This window comes from Apaloderma vittatum, unplaced genomic scaffold, assembly GCF_000703405.1.
Source record: "Apaloderma vittatum isolate BGI_N311 unplaced genomic scaffold, ASM70340v1 scaffold6552, whole genome shotgun sequence".
NCBI classification, from domain to species: Eukaryota; Metazoa; Chordata; class Aves; order Trogoniformes; family Trogonidae; genus Apaloderma; species Apaloderma vittatum.
The window spans coordinates 35,335-61,877 of NW_009705161.1; the positions used below are offsets into that span (position 1 = coordinate 35,335).

The following is a 26,543-nucleotide window of genomic DNA, read 5'->3' on the forward strand; positions in this document are numbered from 1 at the left end:
GCTGCTGCCTGGCCAGGAACCCCATTTTTGGTGTAAGGCCTTCACAAATATTGGAAGGAACATCAAACCCTGTTTGAGGTCACCAAGTATGTTTAGAACCCATTGTGTATGTGTTCTTAGCACCATGCCACTCAGCTGGGAGGCACAGTCAGGTCCTGATTTTGACTGCTGTTGTTTACTGGCCTCGTGTCCAGTGTGTTTTGATCACCTGAGCAGGGTCGTAGAATCATAGAATGGTCAGGGTTGGAAGGGACTTTAAATATCATCTAGTTCCAACCCCCCTGCCATGGGTGAGGACATCCCCCACTAGATCAGGCTGCACAGAGCCCCATCCAGCCTGGCCTTAAAAACTTCCAGGGATGGGACTTCCACCCCCTCTCTGGGAAACCTGTTCCAGGGTCTCACTACCCTCATGGGGAAGAACTTCTTCCTAACGTCCAACCTGAACCGATCCATCTCTAGTTTTAATCCGTACCCTATAGTCCTATCACTACCTGACATCCCCTTGCTTGAGGATGGCACTGACATCAACTTTGAGGTTGTGAAGGGAGTTCTAATGTTCACCCCCTCGGCCCACTTAAATCTGATGAAATCTTTGTACGAGACTTTCTGAGTAGAAGGCAGCCATACATTGAACCCGCTCTGTAGGTCGAGGCAAGTTTTGGGGCAGCAGCTGAGGCTAATCAGGTTATTACTTTTCAAGGTGGCAACTCATGGAAACTCTGAAGGAGGAGAAGGGCTCTGAGCTGATTGGAGTGGCTGACGTGAGGACGTTTCTTCAGGACTGTCAGAGCATAGGAGTACTACTGCAAGACAAGATGGTCCAGCTCAGGGACCTGGAACCAGGGAACTCACCTGCTGGGCTGGAGTCAGACAAGCGCAAACTATATATAATTGAGAGAGAGGTCCTGGTGATAGAGAGGAAAATTGAATACTTGAGGAGTGTTGCAAAATCGTAAGGAATCTGCACTTTGTTACCATATTCTTTGCTAAATCTCTAAGATCACGTCGTAAATTATGACTATAAAGTGAATGAGCAGCTAGTGAAGTTACTAGTGAAGTTTCTCTTTGTAGCAACATGTGGAACCAACCTGGATTGAGATCAGCTCTCTTGAGTATGGCTGGGTGATTGGTAAAGTGATTGCTTCTAGACTTGACTGTTGTAAGATGATAAATCGCACAGAATTGGTTGTGGTTATAGCAAATTATCTCTCCTAATGGAAGTTAGTTCCACATTTTGAATAAGTAATCATTTAGGTCCTGAAATAGGGTAATCACAGGAAGCAATGGTGAAGGAAGAGAGCTAGCAGAGAATCGTGCACAGGAGTTTGAATTTGAAATATGAATTTCCGGTTTCCTATTTTTTCTGTATATTCACAATGGGAACAAATCATTCAACCACAACAGTCATACCAGAGTCTTTCAGAGGGATGTGCTTTCTGCGGTATGCCATACTCCACACTAGCAAGAAATACTGGTGTGAATATGTTGCCTTGTCTGAATTTCTTTTTAAGTGTAAATATTAAAATATATTGCTTTTAAAGAGTGTTGGTTCAAGCTCCTAAATACCTCAAGTGTTCATCTAATTGAATGTATTTTATTTACTCTGTAGGATTAGGGACACTAACCCTGCAGAGAGTAGGGCCATCACTGAGGAGGTGGAGAACATGGAGAGGCTTCTGGCAAAGCTCAGGCTGGAGACCCAAAAAAAGCAGGACATTCTGCAGCGGGCCCAAAATCAACAATCCTTCCTGCAAGACAGCCGCAGGCTCCTGCTGTGGGCAGAAGGCGTTCGGGAGAAACTGAGCAGTGAAGAAATGGGTGTGGACGTGGCTTCTGCAGAGCAGTTGCTGAAGGAACATCAGGACCTGCTGAAAGAGATTAGATCTCAGAAAGAAAGGTAGAGAGAGATTGTGTCAGGGTGTACAAGTGGGGGGTGATATGATGACAGTACTGTGAAGGCAAAACGTGTCTACCACGTACATAAATTGAGTATGAAAGTAATGCTGAGAGGGTATTCAAATGCTCTTGAAACTTAGTGTCAAAATGATACTGCGGAACACAAAATCCTTATAGCTGTTGCATACGTACCTGACGGCTGATGGAGAGGGAAGGAGGAGCCGTACATTTGGAATAGTTTTTAACAAGCTCTCCTGACACTCAGTGCCATCTGCACTTTCTTTCAGTTCCCCCAGCCCTTCCCTTCTCAGGCCTTGTACTTCCAGTTGCCATCATCTTCAGCTCTCCTTCTGCGCTGTTATGGAGTCCCAGATATTGAATTGGGTCTCCTTTCCCTTCTAATAGGAAAGCCTGCTTATATGGGCTTTCAACCCAAATGGGGAACAGTCACCTACTGCCTCCTGCATGTATTCCTGAGTGAACAACCAGCTGCATTTCGTAGTGCACAGCCACGACCAGCAGGAAAAGAGTGAAAGGGAGGGAGGGAAGCTTAATATGTAGGTGCTGCTAAAAGAGCAAAAAACTGTCAATGAAAGAAAACCTATATTCCCTCATGCAGTGAGGTCTCACTTTTCTTTTTGGCTCTGGGAAGATTTGTGCAGCTGGAAGAGCTAGGACGCAAAGTAATCCACGAACAACCCAGTAATGGCAGGACCGTAGATGTTCACCACTCCATGGAGAGTCTTGCCAAGGAGAGCAAAGAGCTGGAAAAGATGTGGGAACAGCGATGGAAGAAGCTGCAGGATGGCCTGGAACTGCAGAAGTTCAACAGAGAGGGAGACCGTATCAATGCAGCACTCAGTGGCCATGAGGCTTTTCTCCGTGGGGATAATCTTGGGGTAGGTACAGCAGCTGATTTTGTTTTCTCCTACGTCATCTCCCCATGCAGGGAGTAGCACCAATTTATTAGATTGGCTTCCTCATTCTTATGGTCATGGCATTTTAATATTTGGGAACTAGACTTTCAGGTTCTTAGTAATGTTCTTATGTTCTTACTCATCGTAATGAGAATGAAGCTCATTGTCTCTCAGAAAAATTTTTTTAAGAACAGCTAGAGTTGTCATTTGCTGTGTTTGTACATGTCAGATGACTTATATACAATTGACTCATCAGTTTGGTGGCTAACCATTAACAAAAATGTTCCAGCTTGAGCATAACTAATGTCTATTTTTTGCTGAAGTAAAAAGTTGACTTTAAAAAATAAAGCTTTTCCCTTTGAGTATTTTAAGAACATTAAAGCCAATGAAAGGAAAAAACAAATACAGACAATATTCACAAGAACAGTGAACAAGAAGGTTGTGGTATCTTACCATCTTACGTGTTTTCAGCTGAAACGGAAACTTTGATACGTTTGGGTCAACTAAATGGTATAAAGTTTTATTTACAGCCTTTCATATTGCACATACCTAGATGTGCCAGAGTGCTGGCATAAAACCAGAATGCAGATTTTCTCAAAAGGTGAAAATTAAACCATAACAAAAATGGAAACAGAAGAACCAGGTGTGATGCAAACCTAAACACTTGCTGCTTGTTTGTAGCCCTGAACGTCCTTAGACACTTGCAAAATGTACGCTGTATCTCCTGCCTGAAAGACAAGGAAGAAAATAAGCTCCTATTTTTATTTTTTTTTGCATTGCTACAGAAGCAATATATGACAAAGCAAAACTTGTTCAAATTTTTTTTCTTAAATGCAGGACCATGTAGACGCTGTTCGAAGCCTGCTGAAGCAACATCAGGAATTTGAACAACTGCTGATGGCACTAAAGAGACGAGTTGAAACACTTAATGAAAATGGAGTGAACTTAATAGAGAATGGGCATTTTGCATCTCATGTGTGAGTCCAAACTCCCTACCTTTTTTTATTTAGCTTTAATAAATGATGCAATGTGTTTAGAGTGAGTTGAAAAACTTCCTCTATCTGAGGATTTGGTTGACCTTCAAGCTGTGATCTGCTGAAAGAGGATGGGGGTGAAAGGGATTTTTCAAAAAGACCAACCAGATTTTCCTTGCTATCAGGACAAATAAGCTTTAGGTTAAAAGTGGCATTTGACAGAACTCTGGAATAATTTGCCTTGTGTCATAAAGTGCATACTTAAATTTTCTTTCTTTTCTATGTGTAATGTATTAGAATTAGTATTTACTGTTAAAAAGTTACAGATGACTTCACAAGGAAATAACTCGCCAGGAGCACACGACCATTCATGTTTTTGTCAAAGTTTAATGGTCATGTGCTAGAGCCACTGCGCTCTAGTAAGGGGACCTCTGCATGAACCACAGAAATAATATAGGGTCAGAATGGACCTTTTGGGTCAAAAAGACTCTATTCTTGTGATCACAGGTGATAATGTCTTGAAAATTTCCTCCACAAATTTCTAAAACTGCTCTTAAAATCTGATTTGTTGCCAGCACTGCTACCATTAGAAGGCCATTCCACAGCCTTGTTGCAAGTACATCAAAGAGAAAATTACTAATTAAGGTGGAATATTTGAGACAGACAGGCCTGGATGGTTTTAGTCAAACACATCTGACTGCAATTCACTAATATAGCACAGCTATACAAAAGGAAAATCCAGAGCAGCTGGCAAGCAAGAGCTGCTTTCCAGATGAACCCACGGTGGTCATGGGACAGGGCCGTAAATCCCTTCATCCTGTCAACAGAGGTGTTGAATTAGATTCCATTTATATCGATAGTCGTGACTACAAGTACAGCCAAGGGGAACTGATATGACTAATACTGCTTTGGGCTTCCTGTTTTTCTTGGTAGCATTGAAGAGAGAATGATCGCTCTTCAGCGAAGGTGGGAGTGGCTGGTACAAAGCAATGCCAGGAGGAAACAGAGGTTGTTGGATTCCCTACAGCTGCAGGTAAAAGCACCAGTACTGCAGATTTGGTCAGGCACATGTGAAATAATTTTACCCTTTGTCTTGATATGGGACAAATCTCGAACTGCTGAGCGCTCCTGCTGCAGCTCACTTTCTCTTCAGCTATGAGACAGAGAATTTCCATTGCCAGGGAGCTGATAATGCGCTGGTGATAAATCTTACAAAGCTGCAACCATGGCAAAATGCCAGAACCAAACTGGAGATATTGAATGAAAAATATCAACAGAGTATTTCTGTCTACTGGATAAATTTTTTTCTGCTCATTACTTATTGTTCTGGGCCTCAATAATTTGGCACAGTTAGTTACAGAAACTGTACTTTTGGCACCAGATTTAGCTTCCAGTTCTGAGATACAAGTTATATGGGAGGATTGGACCACTTGTGGTTAAAATAGTCTATCAAAAATGCATGTCTTCACTGACAATTAAACGCAACAGATTAGTAAATGTGGTAAAAAAGGGACTAAGTGACATTACTCTGAGGCCTTAAAAACTCATTGATGATTCAAATCATACCTCTTCAATTAAAAGTGCTGATTGTGTAGAACAACTTCTATGTGAAAATATATCAAGTTTTGTAACTGTTAGGAAAAAATATCAGGGCTTGATCCCACACAGAATCAGAAGTTAAATCAATTTAATCCTGTTTATTTCCATAAGGAATTTAATCGTGATGCTGCTGAGCTTTTGATATGGATGGAAGAGAAGTACAAGATTGCATCAGATGAATCCTATCGTGACCCAACAAATGTGCTACACAAACTGAAGTGGCACGAGGCTGCTGAGAAGGAAATGATGGCTAATGAGGAGCACTTTGCAACACTGATAAAGGTGAAAGCAGTTATAGAGCTAAGTCTTCTGTGTTGTCCCAATCTTCATAGATGCTGATCTGCTAAAAAAAAAAAAATTAAATTATGTGCTGCGTTTCTCCAGAAAGGAAATCAACTTATTCAAGACGACCATTATGCTGCAGCTTCTATCCGGGTGGAAATGTTGAAACTTCAAAGGACGTGGAAGGAATTGTATGGCAAGATGATAGAGCGAGGTGACAAGCTGAGACAAGCTGGTCAGCAAGAACAGCTCATGGAACTGCTCCAGGTCAGAAGGTGACAGGGAACAGAGAGGAGGAATGGCCTAAGAGCCTGGTTCCCCTGTGGTGTGATCCTCACAAAAGAGCAGAATACCATCCAGATAAACATGCATCTTAAGGTGTCCATTTTGTCTACAGCCTCAGGAGAGAAAGCTCAGCATAACACTGACCAAGCTCACTCCAAAGCAGGGTAACTGTGCCAGCACAGCACCAAGGCACAAAGCTGTTGAACCCAGGTTCAGCACTGCATCTGCGTAGCCATCCTGTACTGGGAAAAAACAACCAAAACTCTCCACATGGGTCAATGCTATGCAGACATAGCTGCTTGTTTGGAGTCAGTTGGGGGTTAGAGGTATGGCACTGTGATCAGTACACTGTCATCCATGCAAATCATAGAAGAGGGACAATGTGCCGTGAAGCTGTTCCGATACTGGTGTGTCACAGAACTGCTATTGTGTTGTAGCTACAATCAGAAACCTTTGAAGATTGTTTTGTATTATGTCACTGGAGATAGTTCAAAGAGACTGGTTTTAGTGATGTGCTTTAGTGTCTCAGAGAGAAGGGTACTCCAAAACAGGGTACAAACCAAAATATTCCCAGGACATGCCTTTAGAGATACCTGGTCATCATGTTACAAAGAAAGGATATACCAATTTAAGAATTGTGCCCAGAAAGCTGCCATAGGAGAGGCTGAGTGAAAGAAAATTATGTTGAAAGGCCAGTACAAGTGTGCTGTAATCTTCTCCTGTCAGGATGCCAAAAAGAAGATAGAGAAAATCGAGAAAGTTCTTCAGGAATCTGAGACAGGCCATGATTTGCGCTCCAGCCGTGATCTACTCAAGCAGCACAGGCAGCTGGAAAACGAGACACGTGAGCTGGCCGAGAAGATGAACTCTATTGTATCTCACGCGAGGAAAATGGCCACCAATCACTTTAACTCGCAGAGGATTCTGGATGAAACACAGAAATATCTGAAAAGGTGAGGTGTCAGTCTTTTTTTTTTTTTTTTTCTTTTTCTCCTACATACCTTGTGACAAATAGCGTTTTTTGTTCTACCTTTTAGAAAATGTGTTTATGTTGATTGATTTAACCCATATTAAGGAATGATTTCTCCTCTCAATTGTACCACAGCTGTGTTTTGTTCTGCATTTACACAGCTGCCTGTTGACCCACCTCAGCCTTTATTTACTGGACCTCGGTCCTTGCCTGCTGCACTCCTCCTTTAGTCCTCTACTTATCCATAGGTTGTCCACTGCTTTCCGACAGGTGCCAGAGATCCAGCATTTGATAGTGACTAGTTCCTTAAAATACCACAGGACAAGCCTAGGACTTCAAAAGCATAAATCACTTTCCTTCTGCTTATGTTTAGTGCTGTTGTATAAATCTACTTGCCTGAAGTAACCCTTTAAAGTATGTGCAGCCAGCAAAAAACGTTGAAATTTAACTGCAAAGAAGCATCCAGTGTTTTCTAATCTTCACAGTGGTACAATAGCCTGATTTCCTTGGTGGAATCAGGATAAAGCTTTATTTTAACCTATATTTATTGGATATCTCCTAGGTTTGAGTCCCTGCAAGCACCGCTTGATGAGAGGCGTAAGTTGCTGGAAGCTGCAGTGGATCTCTATGAGTTCTACCATTATCATGACATGGAACTGAACTGGATTAATGAGCGATTGCCTATTGCCCATTCCACCAACTGTGGGAAGTCCTTGGATATGGCTCAAAGTCTGTTGCAAAAACACAAGGTATCTCGTTTAATTGAGTGTGTTGTGGTGATCTGGCACGTGGCGTTTCACCTCAGCTTGCAAACCAGCACCTGCACAGTTCTCCTTTACCTTCAGGAAGGCCATTGCAAGACAAATGTATTGCCACGCTTTCAATGAGTAAATGTACCAATTCCAGCACTAGCCCAGGTGAAAGGATTCCAGTGGATTGAGAAAAGCCAGTAAGGTGGTGATGATTTTCAAAGCAAATATGAAATTTCTGTGGGAACTGCAAAATTAGTCACGTTTTGCAGTATTATTATTGAGAGAAATTTTGCAGCTCTTCCCATTAAAAGTGGATAAAAAGCTGATGGACTTCGCTAAATGGAAAAAAAACCACACGGTTTTTGCTTTGTTAGTTGACCTGGGTTGAATATTTTGACTATGTTCATCCTGTTTTAGTTCTATACTCGTTGCTTTATTATGCATGTGTGCTTGAGGTATGCACTTGCTAGATTCTCTAGGAGAGCATATAACAGCCATTTAATGTTTACTTTAGCCCTGTGCTGCTTGTAAAATGGTTTGAAGAAGCCACAATCAATATATTTATGAAGACAAATTAACACCACTGTCTGGAGTCTTTGTAGCAGTTCCTCCCAGCCAAAGAGTCCTTGTGTCCACTGGCTGTACTCTACCCACTGTCATAGTTCTGCTTAGAACTAGGAGTGCGTAGAATTTCTTTGTTCGCACAGACCCTTTGTTTATTCTTATTTTTTTTTGTTTTATCTCGTTCCCAGGAACTTCAGGCAGAAGTGAATGCCCACACACAGCAGGTCCAGCGGGTCCTGGATAAAGGAAAGACGATGATCGTAGGCCGGCACCCATCAGCTCAGAAAATAAGTGAGAAGTGCCAGGAGCTTGTGAGTGCCTGGCAGGGCTTGGAGAAGGCCTGTGAGGAAAGGATGAAGCAGCTGCAGCACTCAGTTGGCTTCCAGGAGGTACAAATTAACAGCAAAGTGCTTGCACAGTAGCTTCTTCAGGCAAACAAGAGGACCAAAGCTTTAAAGTGATTCACAAAACATCTTTGCTGGGACTGGTATTCACTTCAGTTGCTTGAGGACAAACTCTTGAGAATGGAGGGCTGGATTTCACAGCTGAATGCAGCTGCTGCTCTAGAGGTTTACTTTGGACTCTGTGCCCATCCCTCATGGTTGTGTGCAGACCACGTGTTTCTCCTACGAGTCACTGATTTCTATCTTTATACAGCCTCAGGCTTTGACTTAAGTGATACAGTGGATCCTGAACTGACACTTCATGACAAGGAAATCGGAAAAGGATGCATCTCTTGTGCCATCCAATCTTTGCCTGTTCCAGGCAACAAAATGATACTGAGAAACTGATAACATTCTTTCACTCTTTAAGAGAAAGTTAGGACTTTTGGCCCTATTGTTTTCAGAACACTGGATCTCTACGTTTAGCCTGTTAAAAAAACCCCAAATATTCATATATTTATAGAATCATTACTGTTGGAACCATCCAACCATCTAGCCAACACTACCATGACCACTAAACAGTGTGCTAAAGTTCCACATCTAAACATTTTTTGAACACTTCCAGGGATGACGACTCCGTCACTTTCCTGAGCAGCCTGTTCCAGGCGTGTCTTAATAATTTAAATTTCCTGTCTTCAGTAGGTCACGTAGGAGTGCAGCTATTTGGATAACACCTGCAGTTTTGTAGACATGAACAGCATTTTCACAGAGTTCACAGGCCCACCTAAAGTATGTCCCCTGGGGAATTGCATCAACTGGCCCTCATTTCTTCGGTCTATAAAAACAGCTGTCCATACTATAGGCTTTATGAAGCCTGATTTTTATAGGGGATCTGAACTTCTCAGAAAGGGAAAGGAGAAATATCTCATTGATATTACATGGTTAGCTCCTGCCCTGAATAAGGTAAGGAAGAGTCAAGTAAGGATAGTGATATGAAGAAAGAAAAGTGAGACAACTTGAAACTTATTGTCAAAGCTTTGATGCCTGGAAACAGCTTTCGTTATCCTGCCCTGAAGTCTTCCATCTATGGTCTCCTTTACCTCTGGATGATTTGACAGAACCACACGGTGAAATTTGTGGTTCTTGGGATTAAATATTCTTTATTTGTTATATAATAAAACATCATAGAAAACCTTGCAGTGTCTAAGATGTCTTAGCAAATATCCAAGTGTCCTTCACTTAGAATTTATCAGGTCAAAAAAATGACACTAGTGTTTTAAAAGTCGAGGTGGAAACTGACTTGCTTTCTCTTTAACCGACAGTTTTTAATGAACACTTCAGACCTGGAAGCTTGGATAGCAGAAAAACATCCACTTGTGACAAGCAAGGACTATGGTAAGGATGAAGATGGAACACTCAAACTCCTCAAGAAACATAAGGTATTTTTCTGCTTAAATTCTGTATGCTGGCCTGATCTTCTGGTCTGTCTGTAAAATTTTGTTGTAAAATTTGCTGTCTCCTTGATACTTAAGTGTCCAGCCAGAATCTACAAGATATTTTGCATTGATGTATGTTAACATGTGAATGGACTGATAGAGGAGACCAATGCTTACTAATACTGTTGGAAAAAATATAGTCTGGGGGGAAAGGAGAATAGTGAATATTCTCATATTTTTCTGAGGTCAAAACTGACTGTCATCTGATATCTGGTTTTTAGTCTCAGCAGATGCATGCAGAAGCCTTTTTTTCTTTTTTTTTTCCCCCCTCAGGAATTAAAGATAGAGTATTGCTTCAGGAATACTTTGCTCTGCCTAATAATGCATCAGTATTTTCTAATTGTCTTTATTCACCTAATTTGAATTTATGTACATTTCTTTTTCAAAAAATTGTTACTGGAAAAATACCTAAAACTGACCATCTTGGAAATGTCACAGGCTTCCAGAACATTATTCCCCTCATTCAAAGTCATGATGACTACACCACAGGCTGGTGCAGAAGTTCAGACAGTGGACATATTGGACAACTGGCTCTCAATCTGTTTTGTTTTTTTTTTCTGCCAGGCACTGGAGCATGAGATTGCTATTTACCAAGATCTGATGAAAGAACTGAGTGAAAGCGCCCAAACTCTCCCTCTTGTGGGCTCCATCCAGTACATTGAGGTCGATGCACCAAAGGAACAAGTTCACTCAAGGCTCCAGGAGCTGCAGGAACTAGCAGCAGCAAGGTATTAACTAGAACTGCCCCTTGGATCCTAGGTTTGATTCAAAGCCCCCATTTAGTCAATAAAAGATTTCTCCAGTTACCTTCCTGGAATTTAGGTCTTATTTATTATCTCCCTTTTTTATAATTGCATGTAGGAAATTGCTTGTTTCCATATCAGAATTCTGTGCACCTGTAAGATTTCTGTATTGCTAAGCAAGAACTCTACATTTTATTTGGGGAGTTTTGATACATATTAAGGACTTGAAGCCACTCAAATTTTCTCTTTACCCTTCATCATCCTCCTATAAAGTGACTTGAGATGCTAGATTCTGACTTGCCTTTGTGGTATTTAGAATCTGCTATCAAAAGGAAAAGAAAAAAAAGGTTTAAAAAGGTTTTCTTAATGTTGCTTGAAACTACTTACATTACTACTTACAACTCATTACACAGCAGAAGGGAGACAATTACAGTTACAGTTATCTTTATGCCCAGTGGCTGTGCTAGTATAGGAAGGTTTGTTCTTGAATAAATCATTTACTTTTCATTTCACTGAATTTTTGAGGTTACAGTAAGATGTTTACAACAGGACAGTTTGCTTGTACAAAGGGTTTTTAAATGCTTCTGGTTTCTTGTCAGGAAGGAACAAATATCTGAACAGTTGAGGGTTTTTCATCCACAGAAATTTCACTCAGAAAAGGAATGGGACTCTGCAAGCAGAATACCAAATAAATGAGTCTTAAAAGTGGAATAATTATGCCTAGAGGAAATGCTGATATTTTATCTTTTGCTTTTATTCTTGTTTACAATTAAATAAGTAAAAGCATCAACAGAAAAATCCTGTGAATGGAAAGTTCAGAAAAAGAAAAACTCCATCTAGAAATATCAAAACACTTGTGTGTGTTGAACATAAATGGGTTTGTGTTCATTCATGCCTAATGTTAAGCTGGATCTCATGGTGCCTTATTGGTGCCCTAGTTTGTACCCCTGATCCAAGTTCTTCTGGGCAGGCTGGACTTTGTCAGCAAGCTACACCTCTTCTGGTGAGCATCTGTGATTCAAACAAGGAAGACAGGGTTCATCTTTCCTGGAGTATTTGCCAGGAAATATGTGGCCAGGAAGTGTTAGCAGGTGGAAAGTTGGTGGGTTTCGGTTTGTTTTTTTTTTACCCTGGAAAGCCTGTAACATTCCAGGCTGTATCATAAGGTACTCTAGATGATCAGAAATCAGGTTGCAAGAATTTTGCTGACCAGGCAGTATGAACAGAATTCCATAAAATGGCTTTCATAGCACGTGCCTTCCTGATGTGCCATCCTCAGTTAGAAAGATTTCCCTCTCATTTTCTTAAGTTCTACAATTATCTTTAGAAAAACAGGTCAGTTTAGATCTGGGCAAAAAAAAAATAAAAGCAGCATATTTTCATGGGAAGGGGAAAAAAAAGAGAGAAACAAAAACCCAACCAAGGAAAAAACTTAGCAAGACACAGTGTTCTGGGAAACTCAGCCAATGAGTCTGACCTGGCTGACAGCTGTCGTCCAACAACCATAATTTCCAATCTTGAGAAATAAAATCAGCTCTTTTATTACAGAGAATGAGTCTTGATAGTGAGAATTTTTGGGGACCGATAGGAGGAAAGTTACCGATTGCACTCCTCTTACATTGCCTTGGTCTAATTTTATTGTCTCTTTCCTCCAATAGAGGGAAAAAGCTGGATGAGACTCTTGTCTTGCATGAGTTTCTGCGAGAATATGAAGATCTGCAAGACTGGATCACTCAGCAGAAACAAACAGCCAGCTCTGAAGACTATGGAAGCGATTATGAACACGTCCTGGTGAGTTTTCTGAGTAACCTCAAACCTCAACCAAACTGTGTGTAGTGAGAGAGTAAAAATACTCTAAAGCTGTCCTTGAAAACTTGAAAGAGAGTAAGAAACAAGTATAAATAACTGGCAGACAAGAAGAGAAAAGGGTGAAGAGTGGATGAGAAGGATTGACTAGTTAGTCAGGCAGCATTGCTAACACTTACATCCTGTTATCACGAGGGCTGAGCTGTGGAAAAAAATGCGTATTAAAATGTTCATGCCTTCAGAGAGCAGTTCCTTTCTATTTTTGGACATCTACAGCCATACCTCTTCACATGGCACAGAAACTAATTTAATGTCATGCCATTAGAATGGTCAGTAGCCATTCAGAATCCTCATTTTTATAATTTATTTCAAAATATCTTGTGTCTTATCTTAATGTTGGACTGCGTTATTTGGTTATAGTATTGCATATACATTTACATTCATGAAGTGAAAACCTCTCAGTTGAAATTCATTGTACATTGAATGCTTGTTTCTATCCTCGGTAATAATGTTTCTGCCACTCACCTGCATCACAAAACCTGGGTTTTGCTAATAGTTTGTAGCTCCTCACGGTCTTTGGATGTAAAATCCAATCATTCTCCGCTATTTCTCACTCTTAAAGTATGATCAGCTTATTGCTGTCTTTTGGCTGTGCTTTGATAGCTGAACAGGTATGTCTTGGGGAAGAGAGCACTCAAAATGCCTTTTGGTTATTGTTTGCTTGTTTGGTTTTTTCCTTCAAAAGCAACTTTATGCCAGATATGACACTTTTCGACACCACTTGGAAGCAGCTGGGAAACGAGTTGTGGCTTGCCAGCAGCTGGCAGACAACTTGCTGAACTCTGGGCATTATGAGTCCAGGGAAATTCGGCAGAAGCAGAAAGAGCTCAGGTAGGAAACTTGTGCTTTGTCCTTTCAATTCATTCTCAAGGAGGAGGAAGCGAGAAGGAGTTAGAGAAGGACGAGGCATGTCCTCCCAATCCTCTAATTGCAAAATATGTGGTTTGCTCACTGATACAGTGTTGCTGCTCTGCATCATTTAAAAATAGAGTACTGTAATGCAGATGTTACCTGCTTGCTGCTTTGGCTTCTTGTAAAGCACCTCAGATACAATTGACAAGTAAGGAATGAGGGAACTTCCTTTGTCCTTTGAAATAGGATCACTTCACTGAAAGGCAAGGACTTGACTTGCTTCCTTATTGCTTCTCATTTTCAAGTTTGAGTCACGTGACTGCTCTGAAGAACAACATTAATGTGTTCTGAGATTGGTATGCCTTGCATTGGCCCAAACTGGGCCAAAAGAGAAACATGAAGAAAGGAGGCTGACTCAGTCCTCCAAGTCCTGCATATAAACCCTGACAAGCATATTGGAATGAGGCACCGTTGTATAGGACCATCTATTTAAGTGCCTGGAGCAGACAGGAGGAGGTGGACAGAGTAGGATGAGAGACATGCCGCCCCTCAGAGAAACCACTCCAGCAGAATTTACTGGCAGGAATGAAAAATAAAGTAAGAGGAGGCCTTGGTTTCGGACTTTCTTTGGACTGTTCATCTTCTTTATTCCTAGGTCGAATGTTTTACATGGTTCTTTTCCCCATCCTGCCTTGTAGGAACTCCTGGGAGGAGCTGTTGGAAGTTACAAGATTACGGGGCGAGCGTCTGAGAGATGCTGAGGCGATACACAAATGTTACCAAGATCTGAAAGATGCTCTGGCCCATATTGAGGTAAAAAAAAAAAAAAAAGGGAAAGTCTCATATAGTGAGAACTTAATTTCAGATTAATTTGTGGAGTTTTCTTGTGATTCTCAGTGTGTTAACTGATGACTTAAAAAAAAAATCTTGGTAGGAAACCTTTGTCACTATTCAAAGTGTGAAAAAAATAAATTTCTGACAGTTTCACCAGTGGTTTTCATGAGGCAACCAAGGTGCAGCTGGAGTTGCTGATATGTGGGATAAGCTGAGAAGACCAGGGCTTGAACTAAGTTGTCTCACAATGCAATTCATATAATTTGTTTGCAGTCATCAGGCCTGACTTAGAAACTGTTTGCTGCCTCACTGTCGTTCTTCTTTGTACACTGTTGTATCTTTGTGTTCTGAAGAAAGAACTGTCTTGTTAACAAGGCGTTTGTCTGGATCACAGAGACTGTTGCCCTGGAAGGTTGTCAAGGCAATCATGTGACCTGTTACGAAAAGTCGGTCCAAAAATCTTTTCTACTCAATTCAGTGCCCGGTACTGGCAATAATTTCAAACAGTTCTAGTGTGAAAACTGGGGGAAGAAGTCCCAATGAGAATCTTCAAGCTTGTTTTATCTGAGCATCCTGCAAAATTTTGTGGGGAAACCACCTCTTTGCTGTAAAGAGAAGTGTGATTTCCCTAATGCAGATGTGTACAGGAGGTGGCGATCCAACAGAGCTTCCACTGTTTGCAAGGCAACAGGGCTTTGTTAAGATATGTGTGACAGATTTTCTACTTGCTTGTGCTGGCAGAGGCTGCCCAATTCAACTCTGTTATTCCTGTTTTCTTTCCTTATCAAGAATGGAAAAATCAAATGTCATTTCACTGTGTGCAGTTGGGATTCTCAGAACCTGGTGCAGATTTAACTTCAATGAAGAAGCAGTGAATTCTGTGGCAGTGACAAGTGGTGGTTCAGAAACACTTTGCAGACCAGCTGTTGGTTTATGCCCTCGCTGAGTTTGGCCCAGGCAACCAGTACTTGCTTCTTGCATTGCGTTTTGTTAGTAAGCTTCACTACTGAGTGGGACTGCAATTCAGTCATCTTGCCCATCTCTTCCTGAGTCCCCTGGTCAGATGGCTACCAGCAAAAGCTGTTTCACATAGGAGCAGAGTACCAGAAGATCTTGCTCAAGTCACTGACTCGAGTGCAATCATATCATAGGCAACTTCAACACGAATCTCCTTTTACAGCACCTTACCAAGATGTGTCATTGGTACTCTGCAGTTCTGTTACAGAAGAGCATTACTCTAATGGTTAGAAATGTTCTTCTGATTTTCATTTAAATTGACCTGGAAGAAGTTTCTAATCCTTTTGTTCTCACTAAAAATTTTTGTTCTAGCTAAATAAATGTTTAAATCTCCTTTTACATGGTTTCTACATTTCTCTCATCTTTACAGTAATATTTCTTTGCATATATGCCATTTTTAATTCATCTTTCCTCACCCTGTGTTAACTAAATTTTTATCTGAAGTTGAATTGCAAAGAGATCACCTGTATCCCAAAGAATAGCCTGAAACTGTTGACTTTTAGTGCTACTTTAAGAATTCATTATATGTCACTGCAGTAACTGTTCAAGATTGATTCCCAACTCAAAGTCATTGAGTCAAAGACATTCTCCTGTATTGTCTGATCAAGGACAGACTTGAGCCTTCATCTCTCACAGTACGATTGGGTAGCTTGATCACTTTACTAGGACAAATTTTTCCAGCTTCCTTTTACCTGTCATATTGAGTAAGCCAAGATGTCCTTGCTTATGCAGAATGAGTTGCACTACACAAAGCAACTAAAGCCTTGTAATGTGTTTTGCTTGGAAGTAGAAAATAAGAAAGCATTCTCTGATTTATTCCTTTAGGAGAAGTCCAAAAGTATTCCAGATGATGTTGCTAAGGACATGAGAGGTGTGCAAACCCAGCTCCGGAAACATGTGGCCCTGGAGCACGAGCTCTCTGGGAATGAGCAACAGGTAATGAAAGTCATTTGTAGTTATTAACATGCAGCCAGAATTCAAGTTTCCAAGACCATCATGGTAATAATTTGGTATTGTGAACTGAATTATCACAGGTTCCTGGAAATCTCCAAGGATCATCCTTAGTCTTCTGCTTTTTTAATATGTTCAATGTTTGATGGCAATTATGATGTGTGTCATTTAAAACAGTATAAATTAGGGTCATATTATAATGAGCACTGGCTACTGGAGTGATTTGCAGGGATGTTTTTGGTCACTGTTTGAAATGTAAGATTATGCCAGGCTTTATGATGTGTTTACTGCCTTCTTCAAAGTGTTCCAGGTGATTACAAGAGAAAATCCTGAATCTGCTGAATGTGCAGAGAAACTGAATATTCATTCAACTAAGAATGCATCAATTGACTGTAGAGAATTATAGAAGAAAGAATGGGGCAACAGTCTGGAATTTTCAAAAAGTTTAGAGGGGTAGGAATTGGATGGCGGAAAGAAGGATAGGGGTCATTATGCAAACGTGTGAAAAGTTTCAGCTCATGGGAACAGCTGTTGTTTAGAAAGCTTCCTTGTATATAGATTTCCTTAGCTTCAACTAGACCAATAGTATGAGTTTTCTCTTCACCCCTTTGTTTAGTAAGTGTAATGGTATAGAGACAGTTAATCGATATTGTTACTGGGATAAACAAGGCATGGTTAGCTATTATTTGCAGTGCTCATATAATAAATGGTGTAGTAAAAAGGAGAAAGAAAATCTCCCAGCCTATTTGAAAAAACACTGTTGTGATGAGCCTTAGCAAACACTGGATGTCACTGTTATTCCACAGAACTGAAATTATGGCAGGTTTTGGTTAGTGTGAGATAGGTTAGGACAGAAAATGCTATGTGAACTGTAGTTTCATGTACGATTAACATAGGTCATGACTTTTCTGATATTAGCTGGATATCCATGACTCTTATTTCCTACCCTTTTCTTTTGTCCATGTGTATAGCTGCAGGAGCTGATCCACTCTGCAGATCGTGTGCTGACCCATTGCTCAAAGAAGCAGGTAGCAGACCTGAAAGCAAAGCAGCAGGCAATAGTGACCCAGTGGAAGGCCCTGAAGTCTAAAGTGGAACTGCGCAAGAAACTTCTGGAACAAGCATACAAGCTTCACCAGTTCCAGGCACAGGTAAGCCCTTTTGCCCGTTGGTACATAGCGGAGAAAGCCGAAGCTGCCCTTGGTGTGTGTGGATCATAGGCGCGCTTCCAAGCTGCAAAGGCTGATGTAAAAGGCTGCCGGTGCTATCTGCGTTATATAAATCAAACATTTAACTGCTTGATGCTATATAGAAAGGTCTTCGAGGATAAGGAGCTTTTACCTTCTGCAGGAAGGACAGCTTGTCTCCAACTGAGTGTGGAATAATTGGTAGTTGTCAGAAACAGTCATCATTTTGCAGTCGTAGCAGTGGTCTTTTCAAACTCTCCAATTCCCACCGAGTGAGTGAAAATATGTCTTAGATTCCCATTTCTGCTATGTATTCTTCTAACATATATCAGATTCTTCAAGTCTTCAGCCTTGGGGCATCTTCATCTCAGAATCTTTGGATCTTGATGGATTTATCCATTGAAACATAAAACTGTATGTCATAAAACATTCAACTGTATGTCACAGTCACTCAGGGTTTGTGGTATTATTGATTTGTTTCATAACTTACGTTATAAATTTAATTATTGACTTCAGGCACAAAACATCCTGTTGGTAGAGGTGCTTTTTTCTTTTGATTCCTGGAACCATACAAAATACCTTTGGTTTGAATTTTGTCCGAAATTTGTGATGCATCCTGTGATTTGAATGGCAAATCTATAGCCACATTTCTTACTCTGGCAGTGTGTCCTTTCATTTACATTGGCAAATTAAGAGGGCTACACAGTCATTAAGGTGCTTTTTTTAACATCATAAAAAGAAGTGACAAAGCCAGGTGACTGTATTCTCAGTGAAATGCCTAAATGGGATTATGCCTCAGGCATCCCCCTGTCTCTTCCATGTCCATCTACTGGCAAGAAGTCAGCAAGAAGAAGGGAAGAACTTGCTCCAGAAGTTTCGTAAGCTCGTTTTTCTGCCCAGGTAGGACAAGGCAGGGTTATACAGCCATGTCTAATGACTGTAAGTATCTCAGTAACTCTAAGGTAGGTTAGAGCACCTTTGCTGCAGAATGTCCCCCATGTTGCTGAGCACAAAGAGACAACTTTGGTCCATTTCCTCTTTCAACTGTGCCAAGAGGACCACAAACCATATCAGTCACAGCTGCTTAGTGTGCTTTTTTTGTTAATATTGTTCATCTGCAGTCCATGGGGCTTTTTCTCTATGAAATTTTACACAGATGAAAGGAAGAAAAAAAAATCAGCCTTTCCATGAAATGAAATTTCTCGGCCTTTCCATGAAATGAGAATTCTGCACCATCACCCGATGTGTCTTCTTGCATCCCATCAAGTACAATTTTTGTCTGATTAAATAGCAGTGCTAGCCCTAACTGACAACACATGGTAACAGCAGAGGGCTCCAAATCCTCCAAGAAACTCTGTCAAAGAAGAGGAATTTAGATCCAGGCTCAGAAGTATTTCTGAATGATCTGGGGTTCTTGTTCTGAAATTTGTGCCAGGATCTGTATGGTCTCAGTCAGGCTCTGCTTAGGGATTTCTTGCAGACTGGTGCATAGTCTATTCTTAAATGTTGCTGGCAGTGGCTCTTGACTTGTTCCATTGCAGTAGGTATCCTGAGATTTATGGATTTTTTCCTAATATTTAACTTAAAATTTCAGGGAGTCTTAGACATTTGCAGTGCCAAGTGCAATGTCAGTGTCTACAGTGACATCCAGCCGGGTGTGAGTTACTTTTGCAAATCAAAATGATGTCAACAGGTGTGTACCATGTGGCCCCCTTTCAAAGGACCACAGTCCTTTTTAAAGAGTCATTTTGTAGCTCTGCTCACTGGCTTATTTTGTAGCTGTGTTCACTGGCTTTAAGGAAAAAGTATCTTGGCCTTAAAGCCTAAACTCTTAGGACCCCAACTTTGCCAATTTCAATTTTGTGCTGCTTTTCTGAAAATATTTTTTTCCTGTCTGGGTGGATCACAAGCCAGCTTTGAGCTGTGCAAAATTTTGATGAAAGGGATAAAAATCCATGGGTAAAATGGAATTTCCATTACATAGTTTCCTTCAGTGGAAAAGCCAGCAACCATTTACAAGAGAAAATTTTTAGTTCTCTGCAGAAAAAGAGTGGTTTTATTCAGCACTTCTTCAGACATAAGTCTTTTAAAATATGCATGAAAACTAAAAGACCATTTACCACTCCAGAACTGAATCAACTAATCCAAACAATTAAATTATAACAAAACTTAATTATTCCATATAATCCTCAGTACAGTCCCTTGCAGTCCTGTTTTTTAAAAACTGACACATAAGAGGCTAAAGTAAGGGGACTGGTGAAGATGCAAAATCGAATGCAGAAAAACATGTACAGAAAATGTCAAATTCTTTTTACTTGCACAAGTTTCTGCAGTCACAGTCAGAAAATAATTTGCAGAGATTTGTTCCAGAATGTCTTTGCTCAAAATTGCCTCAGCCAAATGCTTCAGACATTTTAAAATATTGTACATATGTTTATCAGTTCATTAGATTTTGAAAGTAAACTAGCATTACATTCTTGTTCATTCCAGAGTTGTGTTCGTGCTGGCCTCAGTCTTATAACTCCACAAATCAAGACCTGAATCTGCATATCCAATATGCTTAAGCAATTTTTTCTGAACTGTGATTTGCCTTTTTTCCACCTCTATTAGACTGAGAACGTTTGGTTTTCACCTGAAAATTCTCACTCTCATTTTAGAAGATGTGTACAACTTAAGTTTCACCTGTGTTAGCCAAAGCTAAGTTCCAGGAAAGTAGAGTGATATTGTTTTATCCTCTGTGAAGGAATAACACCATAAAACATTTTATCGGTGATGCGATATGACACAATAAGATTATGATATTACAAATGATGTATAATTTAACACGGTAGGTAGAAATTCCTGCCGTCAGATTATCCACCCTTGTTAAAATTCGTAGAAGCACTCTAAGCCCTAATGAAATACATTTTCTTATCTATGATTTTATGAGCTCTTCTTCACTTGAAGTTGAACGGTCAGCCTACGATTTTCCTGCCTGATAACCCAAGCTTGAGCTTTTGCCTCAACTTTGGTATTTTCTTGGGTTGCAGGTGTGGGACTATTTCTCATGGACAGCAGAAATAATACGAGAAATGAAAGCCAAGGAGACTATTCGGGACATATCTACTAGCAGCCTGAGACTGACCCAACATCAACAGCTACTGGCAGAGATTGAAGCGCGAGAAGAGAAGTATAATCATGTTGTACAGCTGGGACAGTCACTCCTGCAAAATGAGGAAATACGATCAAAAGAGGTAATTGAAACTCCTTTGAGCTCAGTCACACACACTCAGCTCCTCAAAACCAGTGCATCTATCATGCTGTATCACTCTGCAAGCGTACAATTGAATGTGTACGCTCACATTATCCATGTGCGTGACCTACGTTTGCTTCAATTTGTTACCTAGCCTGGGCACAAAAACATCTGTTCCCTTTCCTACTTCAGCAGTAGATGGGTGCCCCTAAGGGCTCACTGCAGCAAAGCTGGGCTTATCCAAGAAGTTTGCTGTGTTCTGAGCGATGGAGGTAATCCCACCCACTTCCCAAACTGGATTTTCACACGAACACTATGCTTCACAATTACAGTGCTATTTCCATACTAGACCAGGCTGGATAAAAACCTGCCAACCAAGGAACGAACACGTTCAAATGCATAAGAGAATTTAAAGATGAGTTGGAACATTTTCTGTAGTAATGAGTTATCCTGGTCTACTTAACTCCCTGGAAATGAAAGATAGAAATCAAAATGTCAGTTTACTCGAGTAGCTTCCAAGATTCTCACAATATGATTTATTTTCTAGTACCTACTAGTTTATTTCTCCTCTGGCAGTTCATTAACATGTCTCTTGAATATCTTCAGAAAACTGCAGAGTTTATGCAAATTATTCTCTTATCTGACCAAGCTGTTTCCCAAAAAATTGTTGAATATTGCCATGTATTACTATAGTAACTATAAATCTTCCTGACTGTAAAGTCCTTTGCCTGTAGAATAATGTAGGGGGGGAGAAAAACATTTATATAAGGCCCATGGATACGCAGCATTTGGAAGCTGAGATTCCATGAAGTCTAACAGTGAGGCATATATTCACTGATTGGGAGAATATGCTGTGTTGGTAATTTATTGAAGTATTTGTCCTACACCAATTTGCAGCACTATAATTGTGCTGTTATGACTAAAGTTAATGGAGAATTAGGATTTGATTCTAGAATCTAGTTAAAGATGTTCCTGCTCACTTCAGCGCGATTGGAATAGATGACCTTTAAAGGTCCCTTCCAGCCCAATACATTCTATGATTGAGAAATGGTTACCGTTTTTGCTTTTGGCTTAGACTGCTTTATATGCTATAAGAAGCACTCTTCCATTCCTGAAATGATGCACCCCTAATTATCTGGCTGACCAAATATGAGTGCTAGAGCTTGTTCTGCTTTCTTCTGTTTGATAATTTTGTTGCAATTTAAGTGGCTTATCCACCACTCTGCTCAATCCTTTCTGCTGCCACCTTGCCCTGATCCACAGGGTATAAAGCCCGACATGCTTTTTTCATGGGAAATTGTGTTCAGATTCAGCAGAAGCTGCAGGCTCTGTTAGAAGAGAAGGAAAATGTATACAATGAATGGAAACAGAAGAAAGAGTGGCTAGAGAGAATACACCAAGAACAAATGTTCTACAAGGATTGGGATCACCTGGACATGCTCCTGAACTCACAAGAGGTGAGTGAATTATAAACTTGAAATAAGCAGTTAAACTCTTCAACCATTTGAGCTCCTCCAAACTGAAAAGGGACACTACTGTTCTCCTACAACTTAAAATCCTTGGGTCTGTGTATAGGCAAAACACTCTTTTTATTGGTTGCATAGTGATAACACTTGGTGACTCAGCTATGTACGAGACTCCCCCGTTTCTTAAGGAGACTTAGGTGCAGAACCAGAAACAAAAAGATGATCCTTGCCTGGAAGGTAATTCATTACAGATAAACCTAAGTGCAAACTGATAAAGAGTCACAACAGAAGAGGGAGACAGCAGTCCAGTATTAGTCCACTTTACAAACCTATCTCAGCGTACCAACTGCTTAACCACGGGCATGTTGTTCTGTATAGGTTTCAGAAAGAAGGGAAATTGTAAAGTGAATTTGAAGGAGGACAGGGAGATTACTTTGTAGGTGTTATCAGAAGCTCACCGCAGGCTGAGGGTTAGTGCTGGGGAAATGCAACTGGTAGAAAAGGAAAGTTGGGCAGTGGTGAGTTAATTCAGGAAAAGGAATTGATTTCTTAGTTCTGGAAAGGAATTAGTGTGAAGAACAACTATGAAAGAAATTTGATTGTAAATAATATGAGCTTTATGCAGATACATGAGCTAGTGAAAAAAGCCTTCACGTGAAAAGAGAGGCCTGATATAGTTAGTGCAAAGAGATGGAAAGATGTTCTTATTATCATCATTTTGCAGCTCTGGAAATGGGTTATTTTTTTTCACCAGTATTAGATTATCTTTTGTCTTTCTTTCACTTTCCTGGATTCATGGAATTATCTAAAAAGGTTCCAGGTTGAGGTCTGACATTTACTATTACAAAACTGAGCGCGGAATTCAACATCTTTTCCAGTCACTCTGTGGAAATTCATGGATTGATAGATTGCTGTAACTGTGCGGAGACTTGGCGTGCAAACCAGATCAATGGGTTGAAGGTTGCCAAACTAAAGTGTTGAAGCAAAACTGAAGGAGAGTGTACCTCTACGTCATTTTTTATTAAGGAAAAATAATCAATTCTCCAAGATCCCTGGCATCATAGTATAATAGCTCGCGCTTAGCACTGAGATCTACTTTCCATCAGTGTTTTGCCACTGGTACTGAATCTTTTGGGAAACTGATCCTGAGCTGTGCCATGTAGTGATACTTAACCCTTCAGGACACATGGGCCTGGAGCCTTCTTCTATTTACTCCTTGACGGAAATGCCTATCTTCATAATGCCCTAAAGTTGACACTCTTGGCAAGTACAGCCTGCATTCCATGCTTGTGCCAAAACATGAAACTGAGAGAGTTTTGCCTAGGTTCTAGTTTCTAGAATAAAACACGTAGTTCTTCCCGTTAAAATTATTTGTTGCTTAATTAGCGAATGGCCCAATTTGTGTTATACCTGTCTCAATTCCTTGCAGTGATACAGTGTTGCTAAGCTCCTGCATGGGTGGGATCATCGGGGAAAATGTAAACTCTACAAACTTTTAGCCACTGCGTTTTTTCTCTTCTCCATTTCATGAAATCAGCCAACACGTAGAGACACTGCGAGTACAGCATCTGCTTTGCTGTATATACCTCAGATGTAACTGCGCAGGAAGCTACTACGGGTTAGTGTTTCTTCTTGTCCCTCAGTCTCATGGGTGTTCATCACAGACTGGGTGAATTCTCCTGGTCAGATCAATCCCAGTGCCTGCCTCCTACCACAAGCTTCTATGCAGTTATAGAGAATGAGGGAGCCAGAGTCATCATATGCTCTTATGTTTTTTCCACCACCTTCAGCAGATTTTTAAATTTTTTTTCTTAATAAAGGGCACCCAGGTTGAAAAAAAACATCCTAGCTATGGACAGAAAATTCATAAACTTTTTGTTTCTCCTTTTTGCTTATATTTAATCCTCATATGATTACAATTGATTGAAGCTTTTTTCCCTTTGTGAGAGATCTGTGCATGTAAAGAATTAGTTGCGTGTTCACAGTTACTGTTATGAAGTAGAAAAGTAGGTTGCAATGGTGTGACCATATAGACAAATGTCTCTGATAGTACAGTCAGTGACCAAGTATCTACCTGCAATATAACAAGGAAATTACAGATCACCATGGATTTCTAAATTAGTAATCTGGATATCAGTCAATCGTCTTTCTCTTCCTTCAGTAATGTAGTCCCTAAGGTACCACAGTGCTGGAAGAGACTGTTATGGATTAGTGTTCAGCTTTAATTCAGGTAATGCAGAAATGCTGTCAGGTGGGAAGAAGAGACGCTGAATTTATTCCTGTCCAACAATGCAAACAAACAGATCCTCAATGAGCTGAGACTGTTCAGGATGAGTTTCAAGTCTCCCTATCCTGGGTGCACCTGTTAGGCCAATGCTCTGAACAGCTTTCCTTTCAGGAATTGCTACCTTGCCTTCATCACAGTGACTCACTACTGTGTTGCCCATTCTTGTCATATTCGTTTTAGCCCATAGTTGATACTGAGCAAAAGTACCATGAAGAAAAGGCAGCTACTCAGGAGCATCAGCTTGCCTCAGAGCTAGAGTGTTGGTGAAAGGACATCTCAGCTGTACTTCACAAATTCCACTGCTACCTGCTCGTTTTAAGTCACATTTTGCTGTCTTTAAGTCAGTTTTTCTGACTGGAGACCTGGTAGTGTTAGCAATTGTCAGAGAGCAGCATCAAGAGCAGCACCAGTCCACAGTGAATATAAACACAGAGTGATGCAGGTTTAAGTATTTATGCTGCTCGGAAGACAGACTGTATGTGTTTAAAAACAGAATAAGCTGTGTCTTTGAAGAATTTATGGGATGAAATAAAAAAGAAAACAAATCATTGCAAGAGGAGGTTCATTTTCTGCTGTTCATGGAAGAACGAGAACAAATTTACCTTCTACCGAATTCTAGCCCTGCACTAATTTCCAGTGCATCTGCTGAGCCCTAGATGGAAACATCAACACTGTTCTGATTCCTCTACAGCTGGAATTCCTGTATTCCCAGAGTATTCCCCCATTCCTTCTGTTCTCTCATCTCTAAGTGTGATTGCTTTTCAAACGGATTATTTCTGTGCTGCAGGACTCCCATCTAAATGACAGAAACAGCAAGAACCACAAAGTTGTCTTTCACAGCTGGCACCATCTGCCTTATGGATCAATTTGACAATGAACTGAGGTTCCTTTGGTCACTATTTGCATTTTACTTCTCTGCATTTGAAGAACAATTGGAAGAGGAAACTATGCCTTTTGGAGGGGACTCTTACTGCTATACGTAGCTAAAATGTGTCTGCACAGTGGCTCAGGCTGTGCTCCCAATGGAGACAGGCAGAATGGTGGGAAAGCCATCCTTTCAAACAAATTTTCAAAAGTATTCAGTCGAGGTATCTACTGAAGGCTCTCAAACCACATTTCCAATAGGAATTTTGTCATTTTCTGTGTTCGGAAAGCAAAAAAGCAAACACACATTCAAAGAGGATTCTATCCAGCAAACAAATACAGGCAACCTCTCCACCCTCTGTGTTTCTTCTGACTTTTGTGTCCGAGGCAAAGTTCAGTCACGTGTGTTCCACTTCGCCGATCTGCAGAATACATGTGTAAGAAAGCAGCTTCTGCCATCTCGTAAGTTTTAGATCCTGTTTTCTCAGTATTTCATATGCCTTAGCCCAAATCCCCAGCAGCAAGGAATAGGAGAAGGAAGAAGGCAACAGAGGAGTGTTTTAAACTAAGAACTACTACGGAGATCTGCTCTCTCATTCGTCGTCTGTGCCAGTGTGACAGGTTTGACTTTATGCCAACATCTTATATTACATCCAAGTTACTTAAACCTCAGAAGGATTTCTGCAGAATTCAGTCTAGGATTGTTCTATGCTAAAGAAAATAGAGCACATGTGGAGAAAATTAGGAAAACTTCTATCTTTTTTAATTTATTTTTTATTATTATTATGAATTCAGTCATGCCGTTGCGTGGAACTGTTTTAGGAAACTCTCCTAAGACCTGTGGACTGAGACCTTGCCATTCAGAGCACAGAAAAACAACAGCTGAAAAAGAGAAGGAAGGGGAAAAAAATACTTTTTGCTTTGAGCAGAAGCGGAGCCCAGTACGCTCTGCTCTGTTCTAACCTTTTCACGGCAGCAGACGCATTGCTCAGGTTAGCTGCTTTCCCTTTTTTTCACAGATGAAATAACAGCGAGTTCGCAGGCTGTGTCTGGCAGGCGTTCTTGGCTCCCTCCTGCTCTGTCTGCAGTCTCCCTGTCAGAGCACTCAGGGAGCCAGAGCCTC

The 26,543-nt window shown here is 40.6% G+C and overlaps 1 protein-coding gene across 1 annotated transcript in view; it reads left to right on the forward strand.

The window, feature by feature from the left end:
- Positions 1-26,543, forward strand: part of SPTBN5 (spectrin, beta, non-erythrocytic 5) — a 93,457-nt gene that overhangs the window by 17,852 nt on the left and 49,062 nt on the right. Inside the window, 19 exon segments of the mRNA XM_009865286.1 lie at positions 704-955; positions 1,613-1,900; positions 2,552-2,798; positions 3,654-3,793; positions 4,724-4,823; positions 5,501-5,671; positions 5,774-5,938; positions 6,683-6,909; positions 7,489-7,675; positions 8,431-8,631; positions 9,948-10,064; positions 10,686-10,849; positions 12,523-12,655; positions 13,416-13,561; positions 14,281-14,395; positions 16,259-16,369; positions 17,356-17,535; positions 20,601-20,804; positions 22,111-22,260. Of these exon segments, the coding sequence (XP_009863588.1) occupies positions 704-955; positions 1,613-1,900; positions 2,552-2,798; positions 3,654-3,793; positions 4,724-4,823; positions 5,501-5,671; positions 5,774-5,938; positions 6,683-6,909; positions 7,489-7,675; positions 8,431-8,631; positions 9,948-10,064; positions 10,686-10,849; positions 12,523-12,655; positions 13,416-13,561; positions 14,281-14,395; positions 16,259-16,369; positions 17,356-17,535; positions 20,601-20,804; positions 22,111-22,260 (3,298 nt within the window).